This window comes from Hoplias malabaricus, chromosome 2 (assembly GCF_029633855.1).
Source record: "Hoplias malabaricus isolate fHopMal1 chromosome 2, fHopMal1.hap1, whole genome shotgun sequence".
Lineage (NCBI taxonomy): Eukaryota > Metazoa > Chordata > Actinopteri > Characiformes > Erythrinidae > Hoplias > Hoplias malabaricus.
This window is the reverse complement of record NC_089801.1, coordinates 24,416,812-24,438,016: the sequence shown is the minus strand read 5'-3', so window position 1 is coordinate 24,438,016 and position 21,205 is coordinate 24,416,812. Positions and strand designations below refer to the sequence as shown.

At 40.3% G+C, this 21,205-nt stretch overlaps 1 protein-coding gene across 2 annotated transcripts in view; it reads left to right on the top strand.

Annotated features, from left to right (window-relative positions):
- The window catches only part of camkk1a (calcium/calmodulin-dependent protein kinase kinase 1, alpha a), a 105,183-nt gene extending 85,755 nt beyond the window's left edge, over window positions 1-19,428 (top strand). The window contains exons 12-20 of one of the 2 annotated variants that reach the window (XM_066661675.1): window positions 1,537-1,736; window positions 4,748-4,801; window positions 6,056-6,129; window positions 8,292-8,379; window positions 9,946-10,074; window positions 10,256-10,359; window positions 14,415-14,462; window positions 16,073-16,163; window positions 17,781-19,428. In XM_066661675.1, the coding sequence (XP_066517772.1) occupies window positions 1,537-1,736; window positions 4,748-4,801; window positions 6,056-6,129; window positions 8,292-8,379; window positions 9,946-10,074; window positions 10,256-10,359; window positions 14,415-14,462; window positions 16,073-16,145 (770 nt within the window). In that variant the 3' untranslated portion in view covers window positions 16,146-16,163; window positions 17,781-19,428. The remainder of the gene's footprint in view (window positions 1-1,536; window positions 1,737-4,747; window positions 4,802-6,055; window positions 6,130-8,291; window positions 8,380-9,945; window positions 10,075-10,255; window positions 10,360-14,414; window positions 14,463-16,072; window positions 16,164-17,780) is intronic. The other variant, XM_066661676.1, reaches the window with a different exon arrangement.
- Window positions 19,429-21,205: the final 1,777 nt, after the last annotated feature.

Here is a 21,205-nt window from a genome sequence, read left to right as displayed (position 1 = left end):
AAAGATCAATATTTATTACAGGTCCTGATCCCTCCCACGTCTGATCTCTGTGTGTTTGCTTGTGTCTGATGATCTGTGTTCTCAGTTTTCATTAACTCTGCATGAGACGCCCCAGGGAACAAGGGGAGCGTTCAGTAAATCAATAGTGTCATTAAATGTGTGTGTGTGCGTGCGTGCTTGCGTGTGTGTGTATGTTAGGAATGACCTGGGATTTTTACAGAGGAATGACATTGCTGGGATTCACCATTGTTATTTTTACATTTACTATCTTCATCTGTGTGCGTGCGTGTGTGTGTGTGTGTGTTAGGAATGACCTGTGATTTTCACAGAGGAATGACAATGCTGGGATTCACCATTGTTATTTTTACATTTACTATCTTCATCTCTCTCTCTGTGTGTGTGAGTGCGTGTGAGAGAGGGGGGATCACTTTTCAACGAAAAAGGTTTAAAGTTTAAAGGTGGTAGAATAAACACCTCCAGGGGGGCAATAAATCCCAAACTCATTATTTTTCCAATGGTACATTGTGTTTTGTTTTGTTTTTTTCTTTTACCTAGAACCCTACTGATACTTTCATAGGATTTGTATTTCTTTTTTCCAGGAATGAATTTCATTGTCATTGTGTGTTGTTATTGCAGTATTTTATAATAAATGTTCGGAAATGTGGGTACACATGTACAAATCCAGAATACATTCAGGACATATTCTGACATATACAGTACCACCACAGGACCACCACAGAGTTATTTGGATGGAAAATTTAAATAGGTTGTTTAAAAACTCCTGCAGCACTGATTGGTTGTGTGAGGTTGTGTTTGTCCCTCTTAATACTTTAATAATCATTCACACACAAGGGCTCGTTGGAAGCCATTGTAAAAAAATGATATACGCGTGAAGAGATTGTTCAGATTAATATAATATAAATAAAATTCCAGATTAATATAAACAACAGTCCTAATTATTAAGTGGGTATTCCATTTAGTGTGTAATTATTCATGTTAGACTGCGTAGCTACCAGAGTTTACATTGGTGAATCCTACTCTCATATGTGAATTACTGATTTGTCACGGTTTTATTCAATTATCCATGAACAGCGTGAAATGAGGAGAAAATACAGTGCTTGATTAATTACAGAGCAGTTTCTTGAGCTAAAGGCTAAAAAAACAGCCCAAGCCTAGCCCTATACTTTGCAGCCTCTCCTCCTAGAGTAAAAGTCCCTTCAGAAAGACGACAGAAGTTTAAGTATTTCTACACATCTAAAAACCCTGAATATATGTGAACATATTTAGTTCAATGGAGTGGCTATGTATCGCCCTCGTTGCTTAGCAACAATCTCGCCGTTAACAGACTACATGGTGTGGTGGAGGAATACTTTAAATAAATGGGTTCTTTCAGTTTGTGTTCTGAGTTTACAATTTGACTGGTTTTCGTTCAGCAATGGTAATGTAATCAATGTAACTATAATAATGAGGTTGTGAAAAAAATGATGAAGATTTTGCATAATGGATGTTGTTATGATTTTCTTGTGCTCCTCTTAGTGCACTATCAGAAGATCGTCCACAGGGACATAAAGCCGTCAAACCTGTTGCTGGGAGACGATGGCCATGTGAAGATAGCTGATTTTGGCGTCAGTAACCAGTTCGAGGGGAACGATGCTTTGCTCTCTAGCACCGCTGGGACTCCCGCTTTTATGGCTCCTGAGACCCTTTCTGACAACCGCAAGAGCTTCAGTGGAAAGGTAAACACTCTGTTTGTGTTGGTGTTTTCTGTCTAAGAAAAGTGCTGAAGCTTAGACATTTTCTCTTTGTGTTTTTTACATGACCATTTTTAAAGTATAATAATAATAGTAATAAAACATTTTTTTTGTTACTGTGCTTTTAAAACCATATGTATTTAAATGTGAGTGATGTAACAATGATGAAATCAAAACAGCTGGAGATGCTTTGATCTGATTCAGTCTGATCATTTTCCTCAGGTACTAAATATCCACTTCATTCATCTAGTTTTAGACAGTTTTAGTAGTTAAAAAATTTAAAAGTTATATTTGGACAAGGGTTTTGATATTTCTTATTTGTTTTATGGGTATGAAGTATGACTGTTAAAACAAGTGTGCCATATCTGTGCATTTTTTCTCGGGCACTGTATATATAAAATTAATTGCTTTTTGTGACATCACAAAAACAGTTCACTCAAATCAGACATAATTTCAGTTTTTCGACAGTGTGAGCATGTATTAGATTAGTAACTTTACACACTGCATGGGTTTTCCCTGATATGACCCATTTGACAAATTGATATTGACAAATTGTGCAACAGGTAGCTTCGCACTCAAGGAAAAATTCAAACATACCCTGGAGTCATTTCACAAGGTTGTAAACATGCATTGTCTCCGGATCCCCTATATCATACATTTCCATGGACCAAGAAAGCACCGTTCCTGATAAATCACTAATAAAGCGCATAGAACCCATACACAAGTTTTAAACACATATTAAAATAAAATTAACAAGTATTTCCCTTTTGAAGAAACACATCAAAATAAATGATAAATAGATAAATAATAGCAAACAAACCTGATTACCTCCCGGTGCTCTGTTACCTCCCACAGTACAAAAACATATTGGTAAGTGGATTGACTCTGAAAAGTCTCCATAAGTGTGAGTGACTGGTTGAGTGTGTGGTGCCCTTTCCTGGGTTGTGTTCCTGTCTTTCTCTGAATGATTCCAGGGAGACCTGGTGGTACAAAAAACAATGAATGCATGAACTACTCCTAGGACTTAAATAGCAGCCAGTGTTTATATAAAACTCTGACAGGGTCAGAAATGACAGCTTGTCCACAGTGTTAGGCTCTGTGACCCATGCTCTGCACAGATTATCAGCTTATGGAAGTGTGTTTAGCCACACGGTGATGAGTTGTAGCTGTGCATGTATATGTGTGTGTCACTGCCCCCTATATCACAACATATAGACCAGTGGATGAGTAGGAGACTCGCAGTCACAGCACACATTTAATGCATTTGTACTCTCACACACACACTCACACACACACACACACACACACACTAACTAAATGGTGTTACTCCACAGGCATGTGTGACCGGTCTGATTGATTTAGGCCTGCTGTCAACACAGAGGCTCAGCCAGACAGTCACTGATTCATACAGGCCTGTGTACTTTGAGGTCAACAGTGTCCAGATCCTGCCAGCCCATTCAGGCAGTCTTTCTGGCTGCTGGCTAAAGAATGAGAAATGTTATCATGAGAGGCACCATAACCCAACAGATGTGTGGCATCAGCCACGGTGGTGAAGTTATTTTGCAGCTTGCATCAAGCAAAACCTAGTCAAAATTTAGTACACTGTTTTCCACTACATGCTCGACCCTACATGGCTATATTCGCTTGATCCCTGGTTGGTTTTCCAGTATAAAGCCCCCCTCACATTGAAATGTAACTGAGGTGTGGCAGGACCCTGTCTCTAATGGGAACAGCAGTCTTTGAAAACAACAATAACAGTAGTCATGTTTAATCATCTTGTATCCGTGTGTTGTTGTTGTTGTCCCTTGTTGCTCTGTCCAGCTCTCGCTGGTGTCTCTCTTCTCTTTGCCACTAATCCAAGAAGCATTTGAACATACTCAAAAAACCTACTGCGCAATCTTACGAGCTTCCATTGCGAGTCGGATAAAAGCAAATGAGGTCAGAACTGGAATTTGAAGATTTTACAAAAGGCTAGTTTGGCTGGAGGTCTGTATTTCGCTGTGTAGGCAAGTCTCAGGCAAATCAGTGATCAGCAAAGTTTACACGTCACGTTTAGTCCCTACTCAGCTCATTTGGAATCTTGTGTGAGCAAGGACTTTAAAAAAAATGCCCGTTTCTAGTGACCACGTACCATATTTGCCTCGTGGAAAAGAGCCAGGACACAATGGAAAATACAAAAAGGCACATTGGTAATCAAGTGGCCAAACTGACAAAGAGCAGTAACTAAATGCTGAACAATACAATAATGACTGGAAACAGAGCTACAGAGAACTAGAGACAGAAAGAGCTCAACACAGGCTGATCACTTGGGTGAAACAAAGAGGTTAAACACAGAGGATAAACACTGAGACTTAACACAAGCAGACAGAGATCAGAGACAAACCAGAAAGTGAGGCCAAGAAGAACAGACAGACTGAGCAAATAGTGGACACCTGACAAGTGTAATTACATCAGGGCGCACAGTTGCACAACACGTACTGTCGCTGTCACACAGAGTTGTGGGTTCAAGCCCTGCTTCTGGTGACTGTTTGTGAGGAGTTTGGTGTGTTCTCCCCTTTTCTGCATGGGTTTCCTCTGAGTGCTCCACTTTCTACTACTCACATGACCAGGAACCAAAACAGAACCCAACACAGACCCAAGCACTTGTCACAATTTTTTTTCTCTGTGAAACAAATGGATTCTCCTTGTATGGTGCGACACGATTAATCAACTGTATACTCAATCCACATCCGTCTCTACACTTCCTTTGATGTGTCGCAATCTCTTGTAACATTCGAGTGTGCCATGAATAATACAGATCCTTATTGAGTGCTTTTGTTTTTAAGTAACTGATAGGTCACTGCTTTTTCTTCCCCCAAGTGTAGAGGAGCTCTAGCTCCTGTTGCTGATAAGAGAAGGTTAACACAATGCACAGTCCACAGCTTATATGTGTTTTAGTGATTCAGCCTTGCCAGTTAATTACCCTGTGTTTAATGACAGTGTCTCTCTTGTTCCAGGCTCTTGATGTGTGGGCAATGGGGGTGACGCTGTACTGCTTTGTATTTGGAAAGGTAAGATAATAGGAGTACGCTGGTTTACTGCCTTTCTGAGGATGAGTAGAAACGAGCGGTATTTTGTGTGTTTGATTACTCCTAGTTTTTTTTTTTTTGATTATTATGGATATATATGCCTTTCAGTTCCATTCCCGTACCCACTACAACTAGAACTACACCGATTCCATGCTAGGAACTGGTATTTGTCCCGATGTTAACAAAAGGAGCTGGATTTTGTATTGGATAGTTATAGATCAAAACAGTGTTTTTGAATGTGAAAAGATGGATACAGGAAGTGGATGCCCAACTACAGGGGCTACAGCGCTACAGTTACTGGACCGACTGTCAGTGTTTCTACACACACACACACACACACACACACACACAAGCTTTTCCAGTGTGACCAAGATGCTTGTTTATTCTCAGGTTCAGCTGTTAGATTTTGTTTTAAATTTCTGTTTATACTAAATATATGATATTGATTACTGTTTGTTTCACAAAGTTTCAGCTCATATATTTTATTGATTTTAATATATTTTTGAAGTGAATTTTTTATTCTGACAAATATAAAAATAACGACAAATAAAAATAACGACAAATATAAATAACGACAAATAAATAGCAATTTAGTACAGTTACAGTTAGTTATCTGTGTTAAATTGTTATATTTAGTGTTACAGTGTTAGTAATAATGTTTTACATCTGTCCTGATGCCTTAAGTCTCTCCCACATGGTGAAGTATGCAGTTTATTAATTCAACAATGGTATCGGATCAGTGTTGGGTATCTACCAATGGGCAAAGTGTACGTATTGGTATCGGTGTTGAAATTGAAAAAGTGAGATCGGTGCATTCCTAAACACAACATTATTAGTTTGCTTCTAACATAATGTTGCAAATCCCAAAGAGATATCAGCAGAAATTGGGGGATGTGTTTTGTGTTTAATGTACAGTAGAACAGCTCTGTTATGTTTACTTTAATAGAACCCCCAACAACCCCCCCCCACCACCACCACCACACCTTCGACCCCATTCCCTCTTTTTCTCTCTCTCTCTGAAATGAAAAAAGCCCTTTGTTATCCACAGCTTGTGTTTATTGCTGTGAAGACATCAGTGTTATGAGGAGGAAGGGGGGAAGGAGGATGTGTGAATTACGAGCTCCACTCAAACACCACATTTAAAACTTCTTGTTGTGTTAGACTTCTTTAGAACTCTCAATTACAGATTTCTGCTTCTCTCTCTCTCTCTCCCACCACCCCCCCTCTCCCCCTCAGTGCCCTTTTATTGATGAGTACATACTAGCTCTGCATAACAAGATCAGGAGCAAGCCCGTGGAGTTCCCTGAGACGTGAGTTCCTCTTTTTTATCTCCATTTGTGTGTGATCCATCAGAGAGTCTCAGAGATGTACAACCAGCAAATGCACAGCACTCTAAGACTGCGTTTACACTGAGCTGGCAACCCTTCCCTCCCCCTATCAGTTCACAGCATAAAGGTGTTACAAAGCTGTTAACTGCAAAATTAATTTGAGTGTTCTCTGACAAATCAATATTTATGTAAATAATGCTTGGATTACATTAAGTCATGGTCGTCACCTACAGCAGGGGTTTCTGAATATTTACACTCCCCCAGTCATTTTCCAGTTCTGATCTTGAGAATGTACAAAGGTTCCATAAACTCAGATGTAGCCTCTAGCTGGGTTTCCTTCCAAAAATGACTGGGTTTTTTCCACACTTGGACTCAGATTTACTGAATGCATTACAGTCATATATTCACCAGTTAGCTTTGTTTATAGGTGCTCCTAGTTCACAATGGGAATAGACTTGTTTATGTTGTTCCTCAAAATGAACTGCATAGTTTTTTGCAGTAAAATAGAGAGATATATTTGCTTCTTGGCTACCCCCACAGTTTCTGCAGGTCTGAGCCCAACATAGGCTCTGTTCTCACTATTACAGATCAGTGAAGCATCTCAATATATTGAAGCTGTAATTTGAAGGTAAAAATACTAGTTACTAGTAAAAATACCTAGTTTTCCTTGAAGGCAGGACAGCTTCTATGTCTAGTTGTCTATATTAACGTTACAGAATTACTACATTGCTATTACTACATTAACCTGCAGAACCAAACGGACTAAGCGGTTTGACATAAATGGGGAAAAAATATAGATTTTTTTTTCCCAAAGAACTATTGCTTTAAAGCTGGAATGTTAATACAGCCTGAGGGTGCACGGTTGAGAAGATATGAATAAATCACGAAAGGATTTGTCCTTGGAAAAGTGTCAGCAAAGGCATAGAACCTCTGCTGAGAGAGAGAGAGAGAAAGAGAGAGATCATCGCTGTCTTTGAAGTTCCACAGCTCTCTGAATATGGAGATAAAATGTCAATAAAATGTAAAAGTCTTTTCAGCTCTTGAGAGGTGTGTGTGTGTGTGTGTGCGTGTGTGTGCGTGCACACGTGTTGCCTCAGAAGAGAGTGGTGAGGTATGTTGGGGAGATTGGCAGCTGGAGTGTGTGGTTGGACAGGTTGTCATCAGCTAATGAAAGCGTTTTCTTGAGAGCATCTCAAACCCACACATGATCATGGTCTCTCTCTCTCTCTCTCTCTCTCTCTCTCACTCACACTCTCACACACGCACACACACACACACGCAGTTTGAAGATCTCATACAACTTCTGAGTTGGTATTCCAAAACATTACACTATAGTGTTTTTAAAGATCTGCTCATAAACACTGTATATGTGCACCAGAGTGGGGAGGAGACAAGGAAACAAAAACTGATGGAGTGACTCCAGAGGATGCAGTGTCACTGCTCCACAGCCCAGTGCTGGTGCTCTGATCCAGAATCAATTATCTGACCTCACTATCTGATCTCACTAGTGTTTGAGGCTGAATGCAGTCAGGTTCTTACAGAAATGTCTCAAAATCCAGTGTACAGCTGTTCCTAACCCAGTGGCCATGCAGTTTATATTGTCTACATGATCTATTGAGTAATCAGATAACTGTCAGAACTGTAGTATTCGTACAAATAATTTGCTTGTTATTTCTGGAAATCTAACAGTTCTGTTGTGCAGTTGGTATGCAATACACTGCAGTGGTAGCCCACATTGCTGTCAGTGTTTCTTTCAGCTTTGGATGTGTGCTGCCTTCGATTTGATTGCCACCCAGCTTCTCTACCACTCTCCGTTAAATTCCATCTGTCTGCTTCTTAGCTTTTACAAAATGATTGTCTGACAGCGGATGTAATGATAGCTCTGCCAGCTTGTTGTCTGCTTGTGGATTTTTTTTTGTGACTGCATTTGGGATTTCCTGTAACAACTGGTTGTCACAGTCACAGCTGTATTTTCAGCTCAAGGCTTTAAATGGGTTTTTGTGGAGAATTTTGAATAGTTTCTTTGACTGGGTGAAGAAATAGATTCATCCGGAGGGAACATCAGAAGTATCACTGTCTTATTTAGATAATCAGGGCTGATAAAATAAAGAAGTCGATGATGTAATAAATTGTATTTCTTTCAGGCTGACTTTTAGTGAAGGCCTGAAGAGCCTTATCCTGAGAATGCTGGACAAGAACCCAGACTCCAGGATCACCATCCCTGAGATAAAGGTGAGCTTAAGGGTCCAGTGTGTGGCAGGATTTGAGAACTAAGTGACTTCATGCGAGAGAAAAAGAGGTTGGGGCAACTTCATGTGAGAATTCCATGAATGCAAGGAAAAAGGGAGGAGCCTTAAAATGGAACCTATGTGAACTCCAAAACAAGTAAAGGTCCAGTCTGAATCAACCTTTCAATATTTCAAGAAACACTTCATTATAACTTTAGTTGGAGGTTAGCCTGAGGAGTGTCTTAAATAAAAACACATGACCAGTTTTAAAAAACAATAAACTTCATGTGGGGCGGCACGGTGGCGCAGCAGGTAGTGTCGCAGTCACACAGCTCCAGGGGCCTGGAGGTTGTGGGTTCGATTCCTGCTCCGGGTGACTGTCTGTGAGGAGTTGGTGTGTTCTCGTGTCCGCGTGGGTTTCCTCCGGGTGCTCCGGTTTCCTCCCACAGTCCAAAAACACACGTTGATAGGTGGATTGGCGACTCAAAAGTGTCCGTAGGTGTGAGTGTGTGAGTGAATGTGTGTGTGTGTCTGAGTTGCCCTGTGAAGGTTTGGCGCCCCCTCCAGGGTGTATTCCCGCCTTGCGCCCAATGATTCCAGGTAGGCTCTGGACCCACCGCGACCCTGAATTGGATAAGCTGTTACAGATAATGAATGAATGAATGAATGAATAAACTTCATGTCCTGTAGAGTGGTGATTTGAAATCAGGTTACTCTGTTATCTATGGCAAAGCTTCTGACAGAAACAGATCTTAGATGAACCACTATGAGTTTGGTTCTTTTCAGGGACTTGGATTTGACCGGTTCATAGGAGATCTCCACTGGATTGCCAGAAGAGTTAGGGGCTTTAGTATGGAACCTGTATGTCCCCTTCAAACCTTTTTATTTTTATCTTTTAATCACTCACTCACTCTTCACTTTAAACCATAATGTCCCTACGTGACATTTACTGAACATCCGGGATGCAGTCACATGCCAGTGTGTGAGTTTGTGTAGGTGTGACCTCATTTACAGAATGATGGTGTGCTTGGTGTGTACATAGACACAATAGAAATGCTTATTATATAAGCACGTTTGTTTCCTAAATGCGTGTTCCGTTTTAGTGACCTGTCCTGTGTTATGTATGATGTGTTACATTACATTTCAAGAACATTTTAAAATACTAATTACTTAAAAAAGTTATGATGTTTATGTTAAATTGAGAGTTTAGCCCAAAAATAATACTGAATACATTACAAAAAATAATGTGTTCCTTATTGTTTCTTTGGTCTGTTACATATTTGTCATAATTTGGCTTTATGGTGAACTGAGTCTGGTCTCTAATGGGTTAATATGTGTTAACACTCTCAATGAGTTTTCAACTAAATATAAGCTTTTTTGACTTCAGCCACACAGTTCATACAAGGAATTATTTTGTCCCAAATGGACATTGCACCAGTTTTTACTCTCGGAAGAATCACTGACCCCCTCCTGCTCCCTCTTCATAACTTAGATTTGACCTTTACGTTCCCTATATTTAATTATCTTCAGCTGCTCATTTATGTGTGTGTGTGTGTGTGTGTGTGTGTAGCTGGACCCCTGGGTCACTCAGGATGGGGCTGACCCATTGCCTTTAGAAGAAGAGCACTGCACAGTGGTGGAGGTCACAGAAGAAGAGATTCAAAACTCTATCAAATTTGTCCCTAGCCTCTCTGCTGTGGTAAGTGGTTGTGTGTGGGATCATTTTTCTCATTTTCATAAACAAGCCCTTTACTGTGTCTTACAGAGCCATTAGGAATGAAGCAATAGACTTGTTTTCAAGATATGTTTTTCATGACAGCAGTGATTTTAATATAAATGTAAATAAATCACATTAATCACCCTTTTTCCCCCCATTGTAGATCTTGGTGAAGGCCATGTTGCGGAAGCGCTCTTTTGGGAACCCTTTTGAGTGTCCCAGCAGGAGAGAGGAGAGATCCATGTCAGCCCCAGGAAGCCTGCTCATGTGAGTGCTCCAAACATTCAAACTTATTTGCCTCTGCTTTCCTACTGGCTGACCCAACTGCCAGACAAGCCACAGAAATGTCATTAACCAGCAAAAGATACAGCTGTAATTGTAAGTGTTTTTGTTTTGCTGCGTTTTATAAATGTTAAATGCAATTATATAATCACCTAATTAGTTACATAGCTGCGTAGTGAATTATGAATGAATTTGCTTCTGATTTACAGTCATTATTATTAACACTGCTGGTAAAGCTGGGTATAAAAAGGTCATAAAAATGCCTCTGTTTCAGTCTCGCACAGAAAATATAAAATTTAATCCACATTTTGTGTAATAAAACTAAACGACAGCACTTCCTCTCAGTAGATTTACCAGTATTACAGCAAGAACTTTGTCCAATCACGAGTGATGCAGTCTTAAAAATAAAGGTGCTAGATAGGGTTCTTGGAGCGATGCCATAGAAGAACCACTTTTGCTTCCATAAAGAACCATGTTTTTTTTTTAATGTGAGAGTGTAAACTTTAAGGTTCTTTACCCATTTAAACCTAGTAGCAAAAATTGTTTTTGATGGAACTAAATGTGGTTCTACTATGGCATCACACAAAGAACATTTTGTGGAACATTTTTAAGAGTGTGAGATTAAGAAATACATATCAAAATAAATGAGACCACTCCTCAGTCCAGATTCTTTCCTGACCGATGGGTTCCTATCTACTCTTTGTTACTCCCCTCTTTCGTTCATCCACAGGTTTTCAGTGAGATTGAGGTGAGGGGGCAGGGATAGCCATGTCAGAGTCTTGATTCTGTGGTCATTGCACCGTTGTTGTCTGGATTTATATGTGTGTTTCTTGTACATTGGTACGTTTTTAAATCCTTGCCCCTTTAAGGAGTTTGTGTTACCAAAACATCGCAGATCCACCACCATTCTTAACTTTGAGGGATGTGATTCTCTTCTGTGTGACCATTCTTTTGTATATGGCAGTACCTCCTTGAGTGTTGCCCTCTTTTTCAGTCTTATCTGTGCATAGAACCTGGTTCCAGTCACGTCTCAGTGTGTTTGTTTGCGGTTTATTGGAAAAATGGCGGTGATGTGAATATAGATTATTATTGTGGCTGCATAATAATGTATTTAAAAACCCAGTATAATAACTGCAGCTTTTAAGAACTAACCAGACTCCACTGACTACGTCCAGAGTCGACCAAGTACATGTTCCCTTCCCTGGCCCAGGGTCATTCATTTCAGCCGAATGGCCTTTCCTTTTCACATCCTGTCCCTCTTCTCTGTCATGAGATGACCGCATGAGCAGGGTCAGAGCATGCCATTTGGAGTGGCGAGTGATGCTGTTTGTACAGGTGAACAAAAGTGACACGCTAATAAGAAGCCATTACCTTCTCCTCTGCCAGCATCGTGTTTCCATAGCAGCATGAGTCAATGACATTTCCCTGTGCTCTGTTCTTTTTCTGTATTGTGTAAACAGAAGTGTAGAGACTGTGCTCCTGGACTCTGTGCTGGAAATGCAGAGTGCTGTGTAAACAGGAGAGTAGAGACTGTGCTCCTGGACTCTATGATGAGGCAGAATCTTCAGACTCCCACTTTATTAATGATTCAGTACATCCTGGAGGAACAGGACTGGGGAAGGGTGACTGGTCAAATTCAGTTCAGCTCAGCGTCAGTCAAAACTTCCCAATAACCTTCCTTCATTATTAACACCTTTCACACTTTTCTCTCTCTCTCTCTCTCTCTCTCTCTCTCTCTCTCTCATTCTTTACTCTCACTCTATTCCTCTCATTCCTTACTTTCTCAGTCTCTCACAACTCCTTTTCTCTACCTTCTCTCTCCTTTCTCATGCTGATTTTTCTCTTTCTCTCGCTAACTCATTATCTACTTCTCTCTGTAGCCTTGATGCCACTCCATCATTCTCTCTCTCTACCCGTAGCCTTGATGCTGCTCTGTCTCTCTCTTTCTCTTAGTGGCCTTGATGCCTCTCTCTCTCTCTCTTTCTGTAACAAGCACTTTCTTACCCCTCATAAAGAAAAAGTGTTGTACCTAACAAGATTCAGACTATACCTTCCACCTGCCAGAGCAAAGCAGCAGCGTTGCATTTCTTTTTGCCTTGAGACACATCTTTCCAATTCTGTTTTGCAGACTGTGTTTGGGACAGTTTCTCACTGAACCAGAAGTCCAAAGGCTTAGGCTACACTATAAAACCTAAAAGTTTTTCACACTCACGTATTACACATCTAAACAATTAAAATCAACATTATCCATAGGTAGATAGTCCACTAACAACCAATACTTGCAACATAGTTGTAAGTATTTGATGGCATTCAGCCGCGGGGGCATCAGCGATGTCTGGTACTGATGATGAGTGATTTGTTCCAAATCATAAGCGCTGAAACAGCTCATCTCAGCGAATATTGAAAAGTGCTTCATCATTTCAGAGAGTGCAGCTCCACTGTTCCACAGCCCAGTGCGGGGGGAGGGCTTTGTAGCCATCCTGCTGATCCTGCTGACAACTCAGTTGAGAAAAATGATCTTAGTCTCAGCTCCGGAGCATCTCATTTCGTTATATACTCCTCTGTGGAGATTATGAAACACTTGTGTAAGTTTAACTCACTTATCATAAGGTGTCTGTAAACTTGGGGACATAGTGTATCAAGATTCCTAATCTCTTTACTGCTGCACTGGTAGAATGACCTTGCTCCTGTATCTTTATAAAAAAGGAAAAAGCCCCAGCTCCCCCTGGTGGTGAGAAATTTCTGTTCACACATCACTCACACTGTTGGCTGATTGCTTTCAAATTAAACCTCTCTCCCTCTGTGTACTGCGTTTGCATCTTATTAATAATGCAACTTTAATTATGTTCTCCCTGTCTCTCTCATTAACTTTTCAAACCTAAAGCATGGAGCTCCCCTGTGTTTTATTACACAGAATAGTGAGGCTGCTTCATTTAAAGTGAATGTGTCCTGGAAGACCATTGACTGACCATCATATTTCACATTGCTAGCATTAAATAGCTGTTTATAATGGTGTTTGTTCTGGGGCTAGGTGTACTGGCAAAAAATACCTATAAACAGTTGTTAACACAGACACTGAAAAGGACAGTTTGAGGTATAGTTGCTGAAAGAACACTTCCTAGCACTGTTTACAGTGTTAGAGTTAGCAAAGCACAGTTAGCAGTTAGTTTATTGAAAAGGAAAGCTATTAACACATTCACCAAAAAACAACAGTCAACAGTTTGACCCTCTGGCGCACCGAACAAGTGGACTGAGACCGCTGGAGAAGGTGGGTTTCCACCAGGTTCTAAACAATTTCTGGTACATTTTGTTTCAAGTGTGATTACAATATGAACCAAACACACGATGTGAAGTCACGAGATGTGGCGCTAAACACGCTGTGACAGAACAGAGTGCATTGAAAACAGCAGTGTATTTTCCTTTTTCAAATTTACCAAAATTAATCACGTGTGGTTCATTGTTCTGATGACTTTTTGTAGGGACCTATTGTGGGCCTCATAGTCATACATTTTCAGTGTGAACACTAAGCCAATAACATGTAACAATGTATCATTTAATTGTTTGGTCCACACCAAAGGAATAGGAACTGGAACACTTTTTTAGCACAGTCACTGAAAAGGAGAGTTTCTAGAAACAGTTGGACCAAAAGTCAAAAACATGACACATTTTAACACAGTTGTTTGAAATGTTAAAGTTGGAAAATTTAGCAAAGTTGCAGAAAGTATTATTTGTTTCACATTTCCATAATTTGTTATATTTCCGGACTAAATGAATGAATAGTTAACAAACCTAATGAAAATAGACATTCACTGAAATTGATGTTTTCAAGTAGAAGGACAGAAAGGACAGTTTTTTGGGGGAAAAAAAAGATTATTTTTATCTTAGTGGATAGAAAAGACATTAGTAACCCAGTCACTGAATACATCTTTTAGCATCAACATTTGATTTGTAAGAGTACCCCCCCCCCAACACATACACACACATATTGACCCCTCCCCTGAACCTCTTTAGCTCAATCTCTCTCTGTCTCTTCGGTGCAGGGATTCGTGGCCGTTCCGTCCCTCTCTAAAACTCCACCCTTCTTTAAGGTAACTGTGTGCTGTGTGACGATCTGTGTGGTCGTCATGTCAAACCTTTTGTCCAATCCCTCATCCTCCTCAGTGATGTGTGTGTGTGTGTGTGTGTGTGTGTGTGTGTGTCCACAGTTTGTGATTCTTGAGTGTGAGGGCATTGTCCGTCCTTTCTTTTTGTAACAGCCATAACCCCCCTGTCACCACTCTACTCCTCTCTGTTGGATGGACAAACCAAGGTTTGGTCATGTTTGCTGTGTTGTGTGTCCATCCCCCTGCTGTCTGCTGACCTCAGATCAGTTGTTGTTTGTTAGCTTTGTCAGAACACACTTATCATTAGACACGGTAAGCTATTCAACCACTGGCTAAGACTGAGACTTGGTTATTTCTTTTTTATAATCCCCATTAAAATAGGAATAGAATGATTTTTTAAAAATGAAATATTAACATTTTTATCCAAATATATTTGGTGTTTGACGCTTGCTTCTTCACTTTTTCCCTCTGCATTGACTATGTTTCACTCTACATTAGATATGCTGTTTAACCCACCATTATCTCTATCACAATGTTTCTAGACTTTAGCTTCAGTATTTTATTCTGAACGGATGTTAATTTAGCTGATGAGTAAAGGCAGCTGATTAGCATTGTGCGAACTGCATGCGTAAATGATCTCAAATAGACTTGTTTACATGGTTCCTGACATGGTGATTCTCCTCATTATTATCAGTATCATTAACATTACTGTCATTTTTACCAACACCAAAAACATTTTGTAAACACCTACTTGTTAAAAGTTTCTTTAAAGGTGTTACAAAAAAGTTTCTTTATTAAATGTACTCAGTTTCCCACTTCCCACAGTTGATTAGCAAAGACATGTTTGGAATCTAATTGTAACTTTTTTTAATTAAAAAAGTACAGCTGTACGTCTAATGTTGCTCACGAACAATAGATAAATTAGACAATGGAAAATTACGTGAAATTCTTTTAACACAGTGTTAATCACAGTGTTAAATGTGTTAGCCTCTACTCTCCTGGGGGTTGAATCCCCGTCTGTGTGGGTTTCTTCCGGTTGCTTCGGGTTTCCCACAGTCGATAAACTCATGTTAGTAGATGGTTTGGCACTGTGAAATTGCCCAAAGTTGAGAGTGTGTGTGTCTGTGTGATGTTCTGGTGCCCTGTTGTATCCTTGCCTTGATCCCAGTGACCCACCACAACCCTGAGAGAATGGAGCAGTTATAGAAAATGAATGAATTAATAGAATATTTGATTCAAATCAACCACAGGAACCAATTTATCCCAGAAAGCATGGGGCCCTTACCCTTATTTGTAGTTTATTTGCTCTTACGCTTATTTGTAGTTGTTCTAGAACCTCATTCCAATGGAAATGCTTTACTAAGGAGTTGTTAGTAAATTCACTGAAAGATGTTTAAAAACCTTGTGAACACTGTATATTAGGCTTGAAGCTCCTGTGCAAAACTAGAAGTTAAATATGTCTTGGCTAATGCATTACACTGAAGGGAAAGTGGCACATTGTGTAAATCAGGTTTTTGGTGACACTAGTGTTAAATATGTGTTTAAAATGTTGTATTTAACACAATAATACCTGTCTCTGTCTCTTTCCTTTACAGAAAAGGTAGCAGTGGAGAAGCTGGCAGAGAGGTGGAGCTGGAGGACCTTCACGAGGATGAGCCACCCTCTTAACTTCTTAAGCTGATAACTGTATGTGCTGGTCGTTTAGGCCCTACCCTTTATTAACTCCTCCTGTACAGACCTCACTGCTACACTGGACTTCATAAATACCCTCAGAACGGGACTGAAGTTCTGTTTTTGCTTGCACTTTTACCCCCCGAATCCTCCAACAATATTTTTTATTTCAAAGCAGTCTGGATATCTTCATTAAAACCATATCCTTTCTTCCCCTTAATATTTTACCCAATCTTAATCATTGCCAATTACACCCATTAGCTAGGAATCCCCTGATCACACAGTGGCACCATGCTGAGGAAGTGCAGGCTAATGCATGCCTCCTCTGAGCAATGTGTAGCCAGTCACCTATTCATTCCTAACTGTTATTTCCTTTAACAGTCACTGCACAGCTCAACACGCTTAGAGGAGAGCAATTAATGTCCATGTTGTTATGGGACAGAGTAATGGGAACAGAGAGAGCAAGGCCAGTAGTGTTCCACTGCACTGTACCTACCCAGCTTGGCTCGGCTCTGCATCTGCAAAACGGGTACTTTATTAGTCTCTGTCCGTCCCTGATTCCAAGCAAGCCGAGCAGGGATTACACTGGACGTGTAAACATTGCGGCACGCTGATTGGCCAGAGAGACTGGTCTACGTGTCGAAATGCAGAGCCCCAGCACAAACTAGAGGCTTGTAAAATCTCCAAGCTACAGCAGAGATCACATTTATTTTTATCGGTCTTACAACGGCAGCTCATAAAGTGCTCCGTGTCGTTTTAAAGATGTTCAAATGCTCCTTGGATTGGTGGCAGATGAATAACTCCAGTAAGGACAGGGCCGGACAGAGCAGCAAGCTATAGATAAACTCTACTGATCTGTCTGAATTGGGGTGCAGAGCTGTGTTCAGTCCCAAACAACAACAACAACATGCTAATACATGATGAGTAAACGCTTTACATAACCGCTGCTGCTGTTGTGGTTTCCAAAGCCCACGCTTGCTGCTACAGTTCGGGGCTGGGGGGGCTTTAAAGTGGAAACCCACCAGGGACCAAGGGAATATATTCAAGTAGAGTCGAGCAGAGCAGGTACATGGCAGTGGAAAAGTGCCATAACACAGATGCCTAGGGCACTACAGAGGATGTAACTTGTGATGATATCACCAATGCCTAGACCTCTGCCACTCGGGAGCCTCGTGTTTTTTTTTTTGTTTGTTTGTTTTTTTTTTAAGGATATTCAGATATTAGAAAAAGAAAAATAACTATGAATCTTGCTTCATAGACAGACGTGTAAAGACTGAAATTTAAAATAATTAATTCTCGGGTTCTTCATTTTTAAATCCTTAGTTGTGCAAAGAAAAAAAAAAGATTTGAACAGATAACACAGGAAAACTCTCAAGTTGCCTCCTGCTTTTTACATAGTGCATTGTGTGCATCAAGAAACTGTGGCTTCATGTTTAACAAGAAACTTTTCTGGTTATTTATTTCTTATTTAAAATCACATTGGTTTGAACAGAAGTTCCACGACTTGAAACCCTTTGAGACCTTTGAGCAACCTGAGTTCTGAGACCTGTTTTATTTTATTCTGGACTCCTGTATCTGCATTTCCATCAGCTTTTCTCTCCATGATCACATCCCCGGCTTTTTTTCCAACAGGGGAACGGCTGGACGGAAGCTTGGAATTTCACGGAACATGTACTGTATATTTGACATCTTCGGGAAAAACGCTCTTCGATTGTTTGTGCTCAAGCTGCAAGGACACGTGACTGATTTAACTTTCGTGAAGACAATGGACCTTTTTGGAGTGAGACTTTGCTTGAAAATGGACTAAGCTTTATAAACAGTTCTTTGAACATTGCTTCAGCTTCTCAAATCTAGAACCAGAACACCGTTCTAGCACCCTCTGCAGGTAGAAGCAGGGACAGAATGGCTCCGTTCAGCACAGTAGAGCCTTTTTTCTTTTTGTACGTGTGTGGAATATAATGTTGACATCCAGCTTTGAAATGCTCTGCATTTGGTAATATTTATTCTGAACATGGTACATTCAAACAAGTTGTAACTTACAGAACATATCTGCATTTACACACACACACACACACACACACACACATACTTTACAATAGGGCTCTTAATTTGTGTGCTTCACACAAACACAATGCTATGGAATAGGGCTTATACACTAACAATAACATGCAAAGTGTTTGAGGGCTCCTCAGATTAACACTAACAGCAGAGCAACAGCAGAGGGCACCGATTCTTTATAAACAACAACAATAGGAAAATAATGAATGCCTCATTCTTGTTAATTAGGGTGAAATATTACACTCATTCAGAGACCAGAGACCACCCTCCAGTTATTTAATTTGAAGACATTTGATAAATCAGCTTAGCACAATGTGTCTGACAGAATGAGAAGCTCCCAGGGCTGGCCCTAGTTTAATTCATGTTTACGGTGGTGCAGCAGGTAGAGTCACAGTCACACAGCTCCAGGGTCCTCAGGTTGTGGGTTTGAGCCTTGCATCCAGGTGACTGTCCTCCCACGACCCAAAAACACACATTGGTAGGTGGATTGGTGGCTCAAAAGTGTCCATATGTGGGAGTGTGTATGTGAATGTACTGAAATAATTGGGGAGGGAGGGAGGGCGTGGTTTCCTACCCTCCTCCAATAGATACATAGTCTAGTTTCTGTAGCACTGCTGAGCCCAAATTACCAACAACTTAGGCATTACATTTCCATTTACAAATCAGTGAAGCATTGAAGCTGCAAATTTAAAGTCAAAATATTACATAGTGTTCCTGTAAAGTGTTGTGCTCAAATTTACATGCGATCGAATGAGACGTGGCAATGAACCAAAGATGAATTTAATGAATATCAGAAGAGTTAACGTTTGCGCGCTCATGATTTGACCATAAACAACTTTGATGAATAAGTGTCAGTGTGTTACGTGGATCATGAGAAGCAGAAAATGCAACATACGTTTGAAAACTGGAAAACTATCCATGTATATTTCCCACAAAAACTGAATGCATGGCTCCGGAATGGAAAAAAAATGTTTTCTTTTTTTTTTTTTCTCCCTAATGCTCCCTGTACATCAGAGCCATTTTGATGGAATTTTAATAAATGAAGTGTGGTCTCATGCATACATAATACACATTAGCGGCTCCCTGGTGGCTCAGGGAATAACTGCTTTATACTCTAATGACTAACAACAGCTTCCAAATTAGTTTTACAGATGTTGCTCTAAAGGATGGTTTACTGTCTTTAAATTAGTAACTGAACTAATCCGCTGTTTAAGGAATTTAACGCACAGACGTGTGCGTTTATATATATATATATATATATATATATATATATATATATATATATATATATGTGTATGTGTATATGTACACACACCACACACACACACAATCCACTACCACCCAGGATTTTCCTCATTCATGGTGAATGTCAAAGATGCTCTGTTCCGAGTGAACGGGAAGCACAGATACTGTTTTGTGTCACAGTGTGCTATTGTCTCAGCAGAAATCTGTCATTATTTACAAAGTCTCTACATTCAGAGCGACTAATTTGTCAGCTAGCAGTGCTGACATTGTTTCTCTCTCTCCCTCCCTCCCTTACTCACACATATACACAAACACACAAGTGAATGAGCGTGTGTTGGTGCAGAAACAGAAGGAATAGTTTCCGCTTGCTCTCCGACAGCCTGAATACAGTGATTAGTATCAGCGCAAGACACTGTGACATTCAAATTCAATACAGTCTGGCAAGTTCTGGATTACAGCGCTCCGATTCCACACTTTCTCTCTCTTTCCCCCTGGCCCCTCCCTTCAGGCAAGCCCTTATCTGGCCTTAGCGCCAGTGTTTTCTGGACTATAATGGCCACCGCAGACTAATCAGGCTGTAATTTCGAGGGCCTCAAATCGGCACTTGTCTAAATCGGATTTCGTCTGCTCCGGAAGCAGCCATGCTGTTTTGGATGAAGTGAACATCAGTGGGATGGGCCAGATCACAATAGCTGCTAATTTACACATCAAATTGGCCTTTGTGTGTGTGTGTGTGTGTGAGAAAGTATAACATTCTAATAGAAATCGTTATCTCTCCCTGTGGTCACATACAGCCTACACAGTCTCACTTTGACATTTCCTTCTGTAAAGTAGAACATGTTCTAATGCAGAGCTTCGTAACCAGGGATTGCAAAGTTATTAACCTGAAATGTTTTGTTCTAGACAAACTTACCAAGTCTGAATTCTTCACAGTGCTGGTGATAGGAAGCAGATGTCGATCTCTGTGAATCAAGGGTCTCAGACATTGTTTTTAATTTGAATTAAACAGCATGAATGCTTTCGTCAGACTAATTTTTGATTTTTGACTTTACAGATTTGAAAACTTCGAGTCCATTAATGGTAGAGGGCAATATCTGAGACAACAAAATTGAAGTTGATGTTTCACAACTCCTGCTCTTTCACCATTTCATTATATACACACTCAGTCGAGGTCTGGGTTGACTGCTGGTTTAGAGCTGAGAGTGTATATTTGGAATGGCTATTTTTCAGCTGTCTGAGTGGGTTTATTCCCACACTCCAAAAACATACATTGGTAGGTGTACTCAAGAGTGTCCATAGGTGTGAGTGTGTGTCATCCTGCGATGGACTGGCGCCCCCTCCAGGGTGTGTTCTCACCTTAAGCCCAGTGATTGCGTGTAGGCTCTGGACCCACTGCAACTGGATAAATGGTTACAGACAATGAACGAATGAATGGCTTCCTGATGTTGAATTTTCCTAGTGGCTCTAAACTGAATCTCTCTCTCTTTCTCTCTTTCTTTCTCTCTTGAATGTTGAATATTAGTGGTTGGGGATACATGCCTTGATTGCACTGATTTGTTAAAGACACAAGCAAGAAAACAAGCTAAATGCATTGTCACTTTTTTGTATAATTGAAATCATTTTCAAATGAGGGACCATTTCTATTTTGTTGCATTAAGGCTCATAAAGTCCCACATGCCGTGAGCGAAGTCATGTCTTCAGTTCACTTAATTCAAAGGTGTCCATCTCCATGTGTAAAATACACTGTTGTCTGT